This window comes from Myxocyprinus asiaticus, chromosome 26 (genome assembly GCF_019703515.2).
Source record: "Myxocyprinus asiaticus isolate MX2 ecotype Aquarium Trade chromosome 26, UBuf_Myxa_2, whole genome shotgun sequence".
Lineage (NCBI taxonomy): Eukaryota > Metazoa > Chordata > Actinopteri > Cypriniformes > Catostomidae > Myxocyprinus > Myxocyprinus asiaticus.
In genome coordinates this window covers 21,941,662-21,957,898 of record NC_059369.1, presented here as the reverse complement: position 1 = coordinate 21,957,898, position 16,237 = coordinate 21,941,662, and the positions used below count along the sequence as shown (strand labels likewise).

The 16,237-nt window shown below is 39.8% G+C and overlaps 1 protein-coding gene across 1 annotated transcript; it reads right to left on the bottom strand.

Annotated features, from left to right (window-relative positions):
- Window positions 1-436: 436 nt before the first annotated feature.
- On the bottom strand, window positions 437-13,644 carry LOC127417408 (NEDD4-binding protein 1-like). Its single transcript, XM_051657442.1, has 7 exons — window positions 13,080-13,644; window positions 9,286-10,829; window positions 3,351-3,481; window positions 2,653-2,749; window positions 2,312-2,419; window positions 2,028-2,129; window positions 437-1,944 (listed from the first exon to the last, which is right to left on the bottom strand). The coding sequence occupies exons 1-7, from the start codon at window positions 13,386-13,388 to the stop codon at window positions 1,638-1,640; spliced, it is 2,598 nt and encodes an 865-aa protein (XP_051513402.1). The 5' UTR covers window positions 13,389-13,644; the 3' UTR covers window positions 437-1,637.
- Between the last annotated feature and the right edge of the window lie 2,593 nt (window positions 13,645-16,237).

Sequence of the window (16,237 nt, the reverse complement as noted above, 5' to 3'; positions counted from 1 at the left end):
AAGACTCTTGTCATCATTAATCAGTTTTGACAGTTATCACAAAAATAACTGAAAAACAAAGAATAATTTGTGATAATTTTGCCAATATCTGCTATCCAAGGTTTTTCTTTCCTCTCAAAAAGTAAAAGATATGTATTTCTGAAATAACTTAGGCAGAGAAGGAAATTAAATGTGACAACGTACACGCCTGTTATGCTGTCGTATAATTCAGATCTCTGTGACTGTCCAAGCATCTGAATGTTCATGCTTAAAGGATCGAGTACTGGATTTGTATGAGATGTCGCCCCCTACTGTCGCAGACGTTCATATGCAATGCAATCCAGTTTGAAGTGTACGTCCTGCTCCCATTAAAATGCGAATGCTAAAACCATCCGTTACTTTTGTATGATAAAACAACAACAACAACAACAACAACAACACACCGTAGAAGTCGTAATAAACACATAAATTGCCTTTATTAACACTGCCTTCCAAAAAAAGCTTTCAGCAGCCATACTGTGAGATACCCACAGTGCCTGCGGTGTCTGTGATGCTACTATGGGTTCAACGCCTATGAATTTTCATTCCCAAAATTGAATACCAATTCACAAAACCCAACGCTAGACATATTTCAGAAACAGCGACAAGTTGACATGGTAACAATTACAGTTTAAAGTATAGAACTATATTTTCACCGTAGTGGTAATATAATAAATGCTTTTAGTTTTTAAAATGACTGAGAAAACAGCATTTTTTCAACTGTGCACTGTATTCATTCTTCATTACATAATGCGAACAAATAAACCCACAGCGCCCTCTAATGGTTGCATCCAACGGCTCTGGTAACCGTTAATGGTAGATTGCACAACAGGGAAGTGGAAAGGGAGTGCCAGGTCGCCGAGTAATCTGGAAATTTTTGAAGCCATTTAACCTGAACTGACTCATTACCACCTAAGCCACATAGGGGGTCTTCATGGATTCCTAAAAATAGGTTACCATTTTTTTCCCCATCACTGAAGTAAACAGAAACTAAAATTAGTGATCAGGAAGTAATGTCACTTTGGACAGAGTGGAGCAATTCTATCGTGCAAATGACAGGATACTTCAGTAGGGCAGTTTTGAGTGACTGGAGACTAGCACTTGTTTGGCTCAATAATGTCGATATTTACAAAAAGTTTAAAACAAAGCACAATCATAAAAAAAAAAAAAAAAAGGAAATAGACATTTGTCCTTCAGCCATAATTTCAGCAAAGCCAGTTCAAAACAACTGTGTAGCTGGAACACCTTTTAGAATAAAGATTTTTGAACAACTTACAGAAAAGGAATATTATTCTTCATAAATATTTACTTAAAATGTATGCCATTCGGACTGTACATTCTCGCATTGTTAAAGTTCCTGCTGACAACAAATCATAACTGAAGTTTACTGTGCTTGCAGTCAAAGTGGAGGGCCATAGATATCTTTGTCGGAATTAGTTGATGGAACAGAAATCCTTGAACAAATAAATGCTTGAAGCAGCACTTTTCCAACATGGTGGTCTTTGATAAGCAAAAAAAAGCCCTGTGACCTCCATGCACTTATACTGTTGTTTGCCGCAGTCACATCTTAGACTGGGATGTAGCCAAGAGTAAAACTGTACTTGGTGTGTGAGTGTGCATTAGCCCAGCAAGAGGCCTGACAGTGCATTCAAGTCCCTCATGTATGGATTGTCGCTGAGAATCCGGTCAATGCGCTGCTTTTGGTCAGGAAAGATGTCGTACAACTTCTTCTTGAGCTCGGTGGTTTCCGAGGAGGATCGCTGGGGGGGTGGAGAGGGGGATGGTCGAGGGAGGTGCCAGTCAGGAGGGCCGGAGTGGGGCCAGTGCGAAGGGGAGGGTGGATGTGGCGTTGACTGCGTTGTTTGGGAGTATACTGATGGGGTAGCCCGGAGGTCTGTCCTCAAGGGGGGCATGATAGGACTACCTCTGAAAGAGGACAGAAAAATTATGATTTTGCTTAAAAGCCTGTGAATGTGTGACAACACTGAAAAAATTTATTTTTAACTCACCGTCTCTCCTTAAGCAAGAACTCGTCCAAGTGAGGTCCGTGTTTTCCAAGTGGGTCATCTGGGATCATAAAGTGGTCTTCGACAAAGGTGAATTGCAAGAGTCTGGAAAAAAAAACAAGAACAAATATATAACTCTAAATTTCAGGGAACAGGGACTAACACACTAAATTATAAAAAATAATCAAAGCAGATTATTAACAACATGAGTTGAAAGCTTTGAAAGTGTTGTAGATAACATCTGGCTGTAAAGGTGTACATGAAAAAAATATGGGTATACAGCTGACCTCTCCTGAATGATCCATCTCCACTCTTCTGACTGATTCACAAAGTCCCTCAGGTTGTCATTGGTGACAATGACCCCTCCGGTCTTCTCAGCCAGATGAAGCAGGAACCTGTCAGAGAAAAGTCATAAATCAGACTGGCTGGATAGAGAGATAAATGGAAATACTGTCTCTTTTAATTGAATGCACTGAATCTGAGAAAGATTTCCTGAAAATATGTTAAAAAATAAATAAAAAAAGAGCCATAAGCAACTGAAGTCAATGTTGTGTGATAATGTGTTGAGGAACAGACAGAAATATTTCTGGATGGCTTATTTAGCTCAAACTGAGTTTGGATCTTGTACCTGTCATCATGAGAGGAAATCCTCTGTCCACACACTTCTCTAGAAGGGGTGAAAGAGAGAAGTCGCAAGTTCTCCAGCTGGGTCAGAAAGTGTTGTTCTGTAATAAGTGGAATATATAATTCTAACTTCATATAAAAGAGACCATATTTATCTCCACTTTAACAATCAATCAGTTTCAATCAATCAGTCCCTCTAGGATTTTGCAAACTTGTGATCACAAGAATTAATGCAAATTCAATCACCACAATATTACAAATTTTGTCTGTACTATTTTGTTTCCGCATAAAACAAACTTAATGTAAAAAACAAAACGTAGTTACTAAGATTTCCAGGCCAATCAAATTGGTCAAGTGAAATGTTGTCTTGCAGCAAATTCCATTTGAAAGTGAGCATCTCTATGTAAAAAGAGTTAAAAAGACCACTTTATGACCACAAAGTTATCATCTTTAGTTGATTACAAAATGCATAAATATATACTGCATACTTGCTGCATATTCAGTTATTATACACACTGATAATTACACAATTAGTGGTGATTTTTGACTGCAAAACAACAACACGGAATACATTTTTTTGAGAAAGCCGCTTAAAATTCAGTCATTTTGCACTGCAATAATCAGAAAAAAAAAGAAAGAAAATTCCTGGTGGGCTGATATGTCTGGCAAATGTCTTATCAGAAGGGTCTACTGAGCTCCTACCAGCTATGTTGGGGTCTCTCTTCTGTCTCCACTGAGGTACAAAGACAGTGATTTCTCTGTGACCTCTGCGCCAAAAGGCCTCTACGGCAATGGCAATCCCACGACAAGAAAAGATCCGATGAAGTCCATGCCTGGGGAGAACCAGAAGGAAGGTCAAAGGTCATAATCAGTGAGTATGTTTACATGCACTAATTTTTGTCAATCCGAAGAAATTCAATCCGACTGCTGATTCTGAATGTACTGTTTATATGTACCCTAAACTTTGCAATCCGATACAAGTATTAATTTACATGTGCAATATATGTATTCCGAACAAAACTTCTGCATATGCAAAGAGCGTCAGTCGGCGCATTCTGAAAAAGTGTAGAAAGAGGGAGACAGCCACCGTGCATGACACCAAAGTCCGTAATTGGGTTTTTGCTTTGTTAAGATATCTAAAAATAAGCCAGAAAAGCTTTCTTCTTATGCTACTCACTTTACTTGGCAAACGAAGAATTAGAAGCAGCATCCAATATCATGTTTGGCTTAAACATATTTGCCTCATACCCATTCCTCCTCCAATATAAATGTTGGCACCGCTGGATGCGAGTACGAAGTAAAGACAGGTGGGTGAGAGTTGTCCTTGTTGTCGTTTAAGGATTTTACAGATGTGGAATGGAAACAAAATAATAGGGACTTCAGCAACTGCTGTGGAAAAATCACTAAGCAATAATGACGGCGGAATGAGCATTTAATTATTTAAGAAAAAAAAAGGGCATTTAACACAGCAAGAGAAGGGGTGCTTGCAGTGTTAAATAACTGTCAGAAGAAGAGTTTTTACTCTTGTACAATCTAAAGAGACTAAGTCTAATACCTAGATATTATTATTAATAGGCTATCTATATTTTTTTTTTCCTTCTTCTTCTAAGTCTACTCTAACCGACAGTGGGTAATAAATTTAACATGAGTTTTGAGGAGGATGTTTAGGCTGTTCACTTTGCATCACCTCTTGTAAAAACATAGTTTAACATTTACTTTCCTAATCTGTCTTGTAGTATCGACTGTTACTACGGCAGAGAAGAAATGCATTAGAAATTATGGTTACGACGTGAGGAAGTCGCGTACATGAAATGGAACACAGAATGCTGCATAGCCGCACCTGCTGCTTAAAGATTCTATTAAGAATGACACAACGTTCTTTTTTGCTTTGTGAAGTCATGAAAGAACATGTGCTCTGCAAAATATTCAGTGCGAGCCCCCATACCCTTACTAATGTGTGTTGTCATTGCTTTGTATAAATTAGGTTCCTGCAATGAGTATCACGTCATACATACGCACGGATCATACATATGCACCACTGCTCTGAGCATGAGTGCAAGTCATTTTAGAATCTGATTGAGAAAGTAGTCGGATGCAAATATTTACATAGCTAATATTTTTCTTTTCTTTTCTTTTGATTATTTGATTGATTATTTTAGGTCTAAACCACCCCTTTCAATCAGATGGAAATTTCAGTCAGATCAAGCTCAATTGGATCACCTGAGGCATTTACATGAAGGCTTTTAAATCCGACTACGCTATCAGTCAGATTATAAACTGATTATTTCGTTTCATGTAAACGTAGCTAGTTTGGTGGGCCATGTTTGGAATAGTATATTACCATATTATTCTTTCTATTTTTGCAGTATGCACATTTAATACTTGGACGACCCACTTAAAGGGACAGTTCACTCGAAAAAGGAAAATTCATCATTTACTACCCTAAACCCATCATAAATACAGTTTTCACGTTCACATTCTGAAAATGTATAGTAAAAAAAGGACTTAAATATTGATCGGTTTCTCAGACACATATATCACCTCTGAAGACATGGATTTTACCACTGGAACCTTATGGATTACTTTTATGCTGCCTTTGTGATTTTTGGAGCTTCAAAGGTCTGATCACCATTAACTTGCATTGTAAGGACCTACAGTGCTTAGATGTGCTTAGATATTTTTCTAAAAATCATTCGTGGGTGAACTATCCCTTTACTTTGCCAAAATGTGTAGTATATTACAGAGCGCATGCGTGGGATACTATGGCCCACAATACAATACGTCTGAGTTGACCTTACATTTCTAGTGGCGAATGAACTGACAATTAAATCAATCTCGATTTGTAACATACTTGACTCATTTGATCAGACCTTTCTTTTTTTTTTTTTTTATATATATATATATATATATATATATATATATATATATATATATATATATATATATATATATATATATAACATTTTTTTTTTTTAAACAAAATTAATTGGATTAAAATGCAAAAAACAAACAAACAAAAAAAGTATAAAATTGGTTAAGTGGTCTAAAGCATTTACATCCAAACATGTCAAGTTCATGTGAAAGGCTCATTAAATAACTAAAGACAAAAGTTTCCCTCTTGAATATCAATTGATGCAATCAGGAAATAGCACTGAATTTAATTTCACAATGTAACTTTTAGTGATAAAGAGATAATTACAGATGTAAATGAATCTGAAAACAGTTGTCTGTCATTGACTTCCTTTTGCTTAACAAGTCTCGATTAGACTCAACAGTGACGCAAAAGGGTGCAAAAATAGATGCACATCTCTCTATCCATTTAGAGCGGTCAGACAGAATGACAAACGCGTACAGATGTACTCTGGTGTACACACACGCCCACCCGTCCACACAGACACACAATTGAACCACAGAGGGGTCATAGGGAAACTCCCTCTATGAGAGAAAGTTAATTTAAACAGGAAATGTTACTAAATCAACTACCACTGACGTAAAGAGTAAAATAACTTTCCCAGTCTGGAAATGTAAATAGCTAAATATGCAAAAAAAACTTCAATTTCTCCCTTGTATTTATGGCAAAAAATACCAAATGAAAAACCCCTGTGGTTTACCTCTAACTCATCCTAATGAAGATCTTATCCAGTGAGTCTTCACTCTGACCTGAATATCTAGCACTGAAAGAGTCAGGTGAGACATACGAGGACCGTCCAGAGCTGCCCTTTGTCCTAAATTACTATAGTCTGTGCTAGTATAGAGCGCATCTGTGATCACTCACTTTTAAGGTGGCCTTGGTTTGGGAAATTTTTTTCCAATTAATTTTCTTCATAGGGATTTCAAAAATCCCATTCATTTTCTCCATAGGGATTTCAAAAAAATTTCTCAATTAAAAGTTCAAACCCACCAGCTCCAAGATGAATCATTAAACAATCACAAACAACATTACAAACTTTGACTGGAAGCAAAAAAATTAAAAATTATCTGATAAGAATATAAATAGTGATACAGTAGGGTCACCAAATCCAGCAAGCCATAATTAATATTTACCGAAATGTGTTACTCTTCTTTATTTCAATCATGACTACTCTCTGAAAGTTTTAGCATATTAATGTGGGTATGACATATTGATAGGATACTGGTCTTGGTGGACTAGATCTGCTAACACTGCTGCAGAGCAAGTACGGAGACTTGCTACTGCTAGAAAATACACAGACATACTGAGTTAAGCATGTGGACATGCTGCTGCAAAAACTGACATTACAAACAATCCTCATGTAGCAGATCTAGGTATGTGGAGGTGGGTTTCAGAGAAAAAATCTTGTAGTGCGCTGCAGAGAAACCAGTTAGTATGCAAAACTGAGCCATTAAAATATTAGACAAAGAGAGAGATGCAAGGTGATTGGCTTAACGTCACATATGAATGAACCAATTGGCTAACAGATAAGTCAAAGATCAAGTTAAGGTACAAGACTGTACTTATCACAATTTTATGAGGGAACTACAATCCCATGAAGCATTGCAAAGTATTAATTGATGGGGTTGATTATGTTGATTGATTATACATATAAAACAATATTTTTTAAGTTTATTACAAAATATTCACATATATACAAATATATCAAGTATGACATTGCAGGAAGACTAACTCTAACTGACTATAACTCGACTGTTGCGCTCAAGAAAATGAATGAGATTTTTCCTTCCGAATCACGACTGTTGTGCTCTGGAGAAAATTAATTTTCCTTTTAGAACCCAAATGTTCTACAGGTCAAGGAGCCAAAACAATCATACCACCTAAGAAAACAGCAAAAATGAGAAATGAAATGGAAACAAAATCCTGGAAAAGAGCCAGACTAGAGCCATGGATGACATCATTTCACCAGAATCAGGAATTGCTGCATTTACACTGCACCAGTTTCACACCCATGGCCTTTGACCTGCTGCTGAAAATTTAACTGTGCCATTGATCTCTCACTATGACATTAAGACTTCAACCCCAAATGCAAGATATCAACACCTTTCTTTCTTATCTGCTGCAGCAGTGTTAGTTCTTGATAATTACATTTTTGGGCTGCTATAGCAACAAGATTTCACCTGCGGATTTAGATCGTCTCACAGTCATGCAAGCATACAAATCAGCCCTGAGGAACTGTGTGAGCTCTTGTCTTCAAGACTGGTTGAACATGTGATAGGCTGACTGTTCATAGCTCTGCATGAACAATATGGAGTAATTAGTCAAGGTACAAATGCTCTGCAGTAGTGCACCACTGTCCCACAAAAGGACTTTGTTTCCTTGAGTAGCTTAAGACAACCTTCACATTATGCATACCTTACGCATACTTTCTTAAAAATTATTTGAGTGGGAATATTTTTTAAAAACTCAAGCATACCCCATGTCTCACATCTTTCTAGTATATGCCCACGTCTTTTGTAAAGGGGAAAGGTCTTTTAAGAACTCCTACTTTACACCTTACCCCACAACTATTACTAGTGAGCAAAATAGGGTCTTAAAAGATATTTTTCTCTCCTCAATCTGTTATAACACCTCAGTTTCCATACTAGTGCTTTTTCTAAGAACCTCAGTCACCTCCGGTAAGCTGCTTACAGGACATAAGAAGGGGCTGACAAGGGGAGAGACCCACTGAGAGGTTGCCTTTTAGGGGGGAGGGAGGAAGGGGGTGTGGGTGAGAAAGAGATGCAGCTCTGCAGAAAGGAAGAAAGGGGTTGCACCTGGTTTTAAGTTTTCATACACAAACATTTACAAACTACAGTTCATAAACTCACAGAGCTTACTGGAAGTGACTTACTTTAACCTTTAAGAGTGCTTACACAATCAAAAACCTTTTCACAATTCCTCGAATTGTTTCTAAAAAAAAAAAAAAAAAAGCATCAATCACACCTGTCCTTTACAACAGTTTGATAACACAAGCATTATTCAAATGCTAAACCTAAATTAACGAAAATATATGTATTCATATAGCATTTAGTTCACTCAATCTCATGTCGTTTCCAAACCTGTATGACTATCTTCCTTCAGTGGAACACAAAAGGACAAATTTTGAAGAATCTTCACACTGTTCTTTTCTAAACATTAACCAAAGGTTTCAAACACCAAAAAGGGCAAAAAAGCACTATAAAAGTAGTCACTACTAATTGTGCACTACATTCCATGTCTTCTAAAACCATATAATAGATTTGTGTGAGGGAAACAAATTACATTTAAGTTGCTATTAACTTTTCCCTCCACCACAGCTCTCAAATTTGCGTTTAGATTTAAAAAAATGGTGCAAGAAAACATGTCGCACCATGTTTGACATCAATGAAGCCAAATGGCATTTGCTCTCTTGACCAACTGAGAGCTACGGTGGACAGGAATATTTCCTAAGTATAATGACTTTTTTGGTCGGTTCCTCTTACAAAGCTACAAATGACGAGCAACTTAGACATTCTGTACAATAACTAATTTAGTATTAGATGGAAAAACGTAAAGTCATACATCTTTGGAACCACATCGAGGGTGAGTACATAAGAACTTTTATTGTTGGGTGAACTATTCCATTACGTATCCAAAAGAATGAGAGAGTCTAAATTACTGTTGCATTATTCCTACCGAAAATGACACAATCTGATGGAAACTTACGCCATTGCCACATTGCTGCCATCGATGATGATATGTCGCAGATCAGGGCAACCCGGTTCGTTCTGTAGGACTAGTCGGTAGGGTGTTCTCAGGGACTGCTGGAAACGCGACATACCGGTGAGGGGTGCTGGTTTAGGGGTGCAAATTGCTTCAGAGCGATGTAGAGGAGCCCTTCCAGGAAGAGTCTGGTAAGAGCAGCCTGGTCGCGTGTCCGTGTTGCGGAGAGGAGGGCCTTGAGAAGAGCTACGGAGAGCCGTCACACTCTCTGTCCGCACCTGGACCATCGTTTGAGAGCTTCCACGTGGCAGGTAATCAAACTTGGGCTCTGACTTCAAATCTAGCCCTGCGATTCGGGGCTTTCTCTCCACCTCTGTCAGGTCGTTATCGTCATCATCAATAATGATGACTTCACACATGTCATTCTGTGCGCCATTGTTTCTTTTGAGAGTCGCCGAAGCCAGTGGCGCATGGCTTGTTTGGTTCTTCTGACCTATGCCATTACTACTGGGAGGCCTAATGTTTTCTTTGCACTTGATCTCTGTGAGAGCTCGCATCTGCACTCGTTCCTTCTCTTTGAGCCTGGCACAGGTGGTGGTGGAGGAAGCATTTGCAGATGGTGAAGGGTCAGGTGTGCGAGAGGTCCGCTGGGAACCCTGTGTGCTCTGGGTCCTCTGAGTCTCCTCCACAATCCGTTCCAGCAGCAAGAATGTATCGTCCGTCTGGCCCGTCTCCCGCACCACTCGCTCTACAACCTCCTGCTGGTAGCCCATAGTTCTGAAGAAGTTAACCAGGCAGCGCAAGTTAGTCTCAGGACTCACCGTCTCACCCTCATTCATCACCTCACTAGAGTTTAGCCCCATTGCGCCCTGCACCCCCTTTGCAGACGTTACTGCATGAGTCTGGCTGGGCTCTCGTCGCTCTTCCCACTGCTCTTCTTCTCTCCTCTCCAATGAGTATTGTCGTTTAGTGTCTCTCTGCTCACTTTCAGATGACCGCCGTTTGCAGCAGGGCCGACCGTTCGGACCGGTCATGATGTCAGGAGAGGGTGGAGGACCTGAGGACTTGTCCTCAAAAGTGGCATCCAGGATACGGTTGGAGAGGTCCGTTACGGGTGTGCTGGTCTGAGACCGGTCCTGGTCTAGGTCTCTGAGAGCCATAAGCTGGGTTGGGCTTTGGGCTAAGCCCAGAAGTTCCTCTTTGAGGGCACTAGGCAGCAAGAGCAGCTCCATGGCATATTTATCAGCCCTGTCCTCAACAAAGGTCTTAAAGGTGCGCTTAACCAAGGGTTCCCTATCAGCAGGCAAGCTCCGGTTCTCCTGAAAGAGCACAACAAACTGTTGAACACGACTCTGCGCCATGACGACAGCCTCTGCACATCCAATCAACCTCAGACGGCCTGGTTCCACCACTTGGACCTCTGCACTTGTGTCCCTAAGCAACCGGTCCAAAAAGAGTCCACGAGCACCAGCAAAAATGCAATGCATGTCCACCGGGTAGCGCTCTTCCTTCTGAAGCTCTGGGTCACACAGGCCTTTCACATACTCCTACAAAACAAATACAGCAGGAACATATTACAACGCATACCTTGCAAATCTTAAAGTGCATAGAGTCCATAATTCTAAATAATACTATGAATAACTTTCTAAAAAACAGCAGAAACCAGTCAACCTGTTTTCTTTATTTTAAAATAGCATGTACATATTATAGGCCTTGAGTATTGATTTCTTTCTTTCTTTCTTTTTTTCTCCCAATTTGGAATGCCCAATGTGCTTTTAAGTCCTCATGGTCGCGTAGTGATTCGCCTCAATGTGGCGGAGGATGAATCCCAGCTGCCTCCACGTCTGAGACTGTCAACCCACGCATCTTATCATGTGCCACGGAGACATAGCGCACGTGGAGCCTTCAAGCCATCCACCGTGGCATCCCTGCTCAACTCACCACGCGCCCTACCAAGAACGAACCACATTACAGCGACCACGAGGAGGTTACCCCATGTGACTCTAACCTCCCTAGCAACCGGGCCAATTTGGTTGCTTAGGAGACCTGGCTGGAGTCACTCAGCACACCCTGGGATTCGAACTAGCGAACTCCAGGGGTGGTAGCCAGTGTCTTCACCACTGAGCTACCCAGGCCCCATGAGTATTGATTTCTTATTGAGGACAGAGCCTAAATGACCAAGAGCTATGCCATCTTTTGACGCAGTACACAGTGTACAGCTACCTCTTTCTAGGGAGGATCCATTTATACATTATCATATCAATGAGAGTGTGAATAGCCTTACCAGCTATTGCAAGTATGAAACCACACCCCTATGTCAACTGTTACAAGTTAAAACATAGATCTTCTCATTTCACAATGTTCCAACACTGAGTGAAAGTAACAGAAAACATTAGGTCAGAGTCCTTGACTTGTAGGCAAACACAATTTTGCACAAAACACTATCTGACAATTAGGAAAACAAACTAGCAAATATTATAAAACTCAAACTAAAAAAAAAAAAAAAAAAAAAAAAATTAGAGTGCATTAATGTGCTTCTTTTGGATTCTTTAACATAAGACAGTTATATCAAAACTTATGCAAATGTAGTACTAGTAAGTGGGTGTGCCTATGCAAGTGAATAACAAAATATTTTTTTCTTCCTCTTTCTTGATACAATAGTAGATCGCAAACTGCAAAAACAAGACAGGAACCCATTGGGGTGGACCATTCTGCCACAACTCTGCTGAACTTGTTCTTTCTTTGATCTGAGTGCGCAAGTTACGGTAAAAAGAATACTCATATACGGTACCAGTAATGACACCAGGCCAAAAGCCACTACTCTGAGTAGTAACTAAAACCAAAAGTGAAATACACTGGGGGCCTCCCGTCTTGTCCTGACTAAGCAAACAGTTCCAAGACAAAGACCCACATGAGAACATTCATGACACAGTTGAGAAGCAGATACCTGTACCTATCTGGTATTTGAATAGAAAAGGGACTTAAATTTGATCCATGTTGATGCACTAGTTTGTCAGGCATCCAGATATTAGACTGAATAATTAGAGTTATGTGGAATCTCTCAACTGACAATAGAAATAAATCCAATAATCAACATGTTTTAGACAAAGAGGAACTGCATGAGGTGGCGAAACACATCCACTGAGTGGCATTTCCGTTCCAGTGTTTAACATTAAGGATATTCCACGTTTACTGGCACTTAGTGGTTTTAATTTCCTTATTAAATTAGCAAACAATGGCATGTCAGAGAACTGGGTGATGGCGACATGTGCTTCGTTGTTGTCGTCGTGGTGATGGTAACTAATTTTTTTCTAAGCCAAAGTAATGGGAAACATTTGTGTACAAATGTACAGGGTTGGATCATAAATATGTGTGAAAGCTTACTAGTGTGTTTCTCAGCTGAGACATTATAAAATACACCGATACGAAATCCATTTGCATTGACTATGACGCCGGATGTTCAGAGTTTGGTGATACTTATTTTCAAGTGACGTTATAATGAAGCACAATTGTGATGCATTATTACTGAAATGCTGAGTTACGTGATAGTAAACACGCTTTTAATAGGTTAAGTAAAAGACTGATATAAATTATTTTGTTGGGGTCAGCCAAAACAAACACAAAACTCAATTTACAACACACTCCAAGCCATCAGCTTCCTTGTGATTGCGTTGAATATAACCTAAAATAAGTTTATTTCCACCATTTTTACATGTGACAGTCAAACAAACAAGCTAGTCGATTAAAGCAGAAACATTGCTTACCCTAAAGACTGACAGTTCGCTCACTTTACCTACCTTCGCTTTTAAAACATTCTCCTTTGTCCCCTTCAACTGGAGCCAGATCTGCCTGGAAGCTTGACTCCCATGGGCTCCAGTATGATCCAACAGCCCAATGATCGTGAATGTCACTTGGAAAAGCTGCTCGACTTTGTGTTTGTTGATTCGGAGCTCTGCTTGTTTGTCTTCATGGACCGCAAACTCATCTACGGTGAGCGACTCGGGCTGCGTTCTACTGGCGGTCGGGGACTGCCTTTCTCCCGGCGGCTCTGTGCAGGTAACCTCGGTGATTCGCTTCATCCCGAGAAGGGGCCGTGTTGTTGACATTTGAATTTTGAGCTATAACAATCTACGTAGATCACAGCGACTTCACTTTCAAAAACACTTAAGGAAAAATGAATCGTTTACCCCCTTCATGTTCGATTCTCTTGACGTTAATCAATACCGCTGTAGAATCAGTGTTTTGACGCTACTCTCGGTTAGCCTGCTAGCCAACATCCCAAGCTGTCGCACCCAGAAATCCCCTCTGACGCCATCAACAGACGACGACGTTTGCAGATGAGTGTACTAAACGGCATTTTTGTGCCCTTGAAGGGCACTTCAGGAAGGGGAAGCCACTCGAAGTGTCGTTCCAAACAAAAGTGAGAAAGTTATTTTTTTTCACAAAGGGCCCTTTCACAAGAGTGAGTGGTACATTCAAACTGTAATGCCATGCTCCCCACATAAAGAGCTCTGTCCTTCGTAGTGAGTAGGGCATAGGGATGATCACTTTCGATTGGAGTTTTGCCCTCATTGCGCTGCGTACTAAACGGTTGATAGTGGTTTCCATAGTTTCCGCCAAAATAACACTGTTACTGCTACTAGTGTTTCTACTTGAAAGTATAAAATAATATAAATTAATATGGAATCTTATCCTTAAGACCCATATCTATCTATCTATCTATCTATCTATCTATCTATCTACAGTTGAAGTCAGAAGTTTACATACACCTTAACCAAATACATTTAAAGTCAGTTTTTCACAATTCCTGACATTTAATCAGAAAACATTCCCTGTCTTAGGTCAGTTAGGATCACTACTTTATTTTACGAATGTGAAATGTCAGAATAATAGTAGAGGGAATGATATATTTCATCTTTTCTTTCATCACATTCCCAGTGGGTCAGAAGTTTACATACACTTTGTTAGTATTTGGTAGCATTGCCTTTAAATTGTTTAATTTGGGTGAAATGTTTGGGTAGCCTTCCACAAGCTTCTCACAATAAGTTGCTGGAATTTTGGCCCATTCCTCCAGACAGAACTGGTGTAACTGAGTCAGGTTTGTAAGCCTCCTTGCTCGCACACGCTTTTTCAGTACTGCCTACAAATTTTCATTCGGATTGAGGTCAGGGCTTTGTGTTGGCCACTCCAATACCTTGACTTAGTTATCCTTATACCATTTTGCCACAACTTTGTAGGAAAACCCATTTGCGACCGAACTTTAACTTCCTGGCTGAGTCTTGAGCTATTGCTTCAATATATCCACATAATTTTCCTTCCTCGTGATGCCATCTATTTTGTGAAGTGCACCAGTCCCTCCTGCAGCAATGTACCCCCACAACATGATGCTGCCACCCCCATGCTTCGCTCTTGGGATGGTATTCTTTGGCTTGCAAGCCTCACCCTTTTTCCTCCAAACATAACAATGGTCATTTTGGCCAAAAAGTTCAATTTTTGTTTCATCAGACCAGAGGACATTTCTCCAAAAAGTAAAATCTTTGTCCCCATGTGCACTTGCAAACTGTAGTCTGGCTTTTTTTTTGGTGGTTTTGGAGCAGTGGCTTCTTCCTTGCCGAGCAGACTTTCAGGTTATGTCGATATAGGACTCGTTTTACTGTCGATATAGATACTTGTCTACCTGTTTCCTCCATCATCTTCACAAGGTCCTTTGCTGTTGTTCTGGAATTGATTTGCACTTATCACACCAAACTACGTTCATCTCTGGGAGAAAGAATGCATCTCCTTCCTGAGTGGTATGATGGCTGTGTGGTCTCATGGTGTTTATACTTGTGTACTATTGTTTGTACAGATGAACATGGTACCTTCAGGCGTTTGGAAATTGCTCCCAAGGATGAACCAGACCTGTGGAGGTCCACAATTTTTTTTTCTGTTGTCTTGGCTGATTTTTTTATTTTTATTTTTTCCTCCATGATGTCAAGCAAAGAGGCACTGAGTTTGAAGGTAGGCCTTAAAATAAATCCACAGGTACACCTCCAATTGACTCCAATTAACCTATCAGAAGCTAATTGGATAATTGCCTAAAGGCTTGACATAATCTTCTGGAATTTTCCAAGCTGCTTAAAGGCACAGTTAACTTAGTGTATGTAAAATTCTGACCCACTGGAATTGTGATATAGTCAATTAAAAGTGAAACAATCTGTCTGTAAACAATTGTTGGAAAAATTACTTGTGTCATGCACAAAGTAGATGTCCTAAACGACTTGCCAAAACTATAGTTTGCTAATATGAAATCTTTGGAGTGGTTAAAAAAATGAGTTTTAATGACTTCAGCCTAAGTGTATGTAAACTTCTGACTTCAACTTTATCATCAGTCAGTCTGTCTGTCTGTCTGTCTGTCTGGTGTGGCGGTGGCGTAGTGGGCTAAACTACATAGGTGGTAATCAGAAGGTTGCTGGTTCAATCCCCACAGCCACCACCACTGTGTCCTTGAGCAAGGCACTTAACTCCAGGTTGCTCCAGGGAGATTGTCCCTGTAATAAGTGCACTGTAAGTCGCTTTGTGGATAAAAGCGTCTGCTAAATGCATAAATGTAAATCTATCTATCTACTCAGTCTGTTATCCATTATGGGCCATGGCAGAGCACTCTCTTTACAGAGAAGAGATGAGAAATATTCAGACAGCACAAAAGAGCGCTTGTATACAGACACAGAAACACACACACAGTTATGTGTGCTTGCGTGCTGACACCCACACACATACTGTCTCTCTGTCAAACTAGAACTTGGTATAATTCTTATGAGCAATGCAGAATGAGTATAAAATACTGAAACTGTCCAAATCAAAGCTAAATCACATGTGTAGATGAACGTCATGTCCATATTTGGAAAGGAACAGTATTATATGAGTAAATTATCAATTATTTCATATTTCACATTAGATTCTGTATTGTAAAACC

What these genes read in the sequence shown, in the direction of transcription:
- LOC127417408 (XM_051657442.1), bottom strand. Translation starts at nt 13,388, where the DNA reads ATGTCAACAACACGGCCCCTTCTCGGGATGAAGCGAATCACCGAGGTT. An exon ending in GGCAGCAATGTGGCAATGGC is followed by an intron (nt 3,482 to 9,285) that starts GTAAGTTTCCAT and finishes GGTTCTCCCCAG; the next exon opens with GCATGGACTTCATCGGATCT. An exon ending in GAGAGACCCCAACATAGCTG is followed by an intron (nt 2,750 to 3,350) that starts GTAGGAGCTCAG and finishes CACTTATTACAG; the next exon opens with AACAACACTTTCTGACCCAG.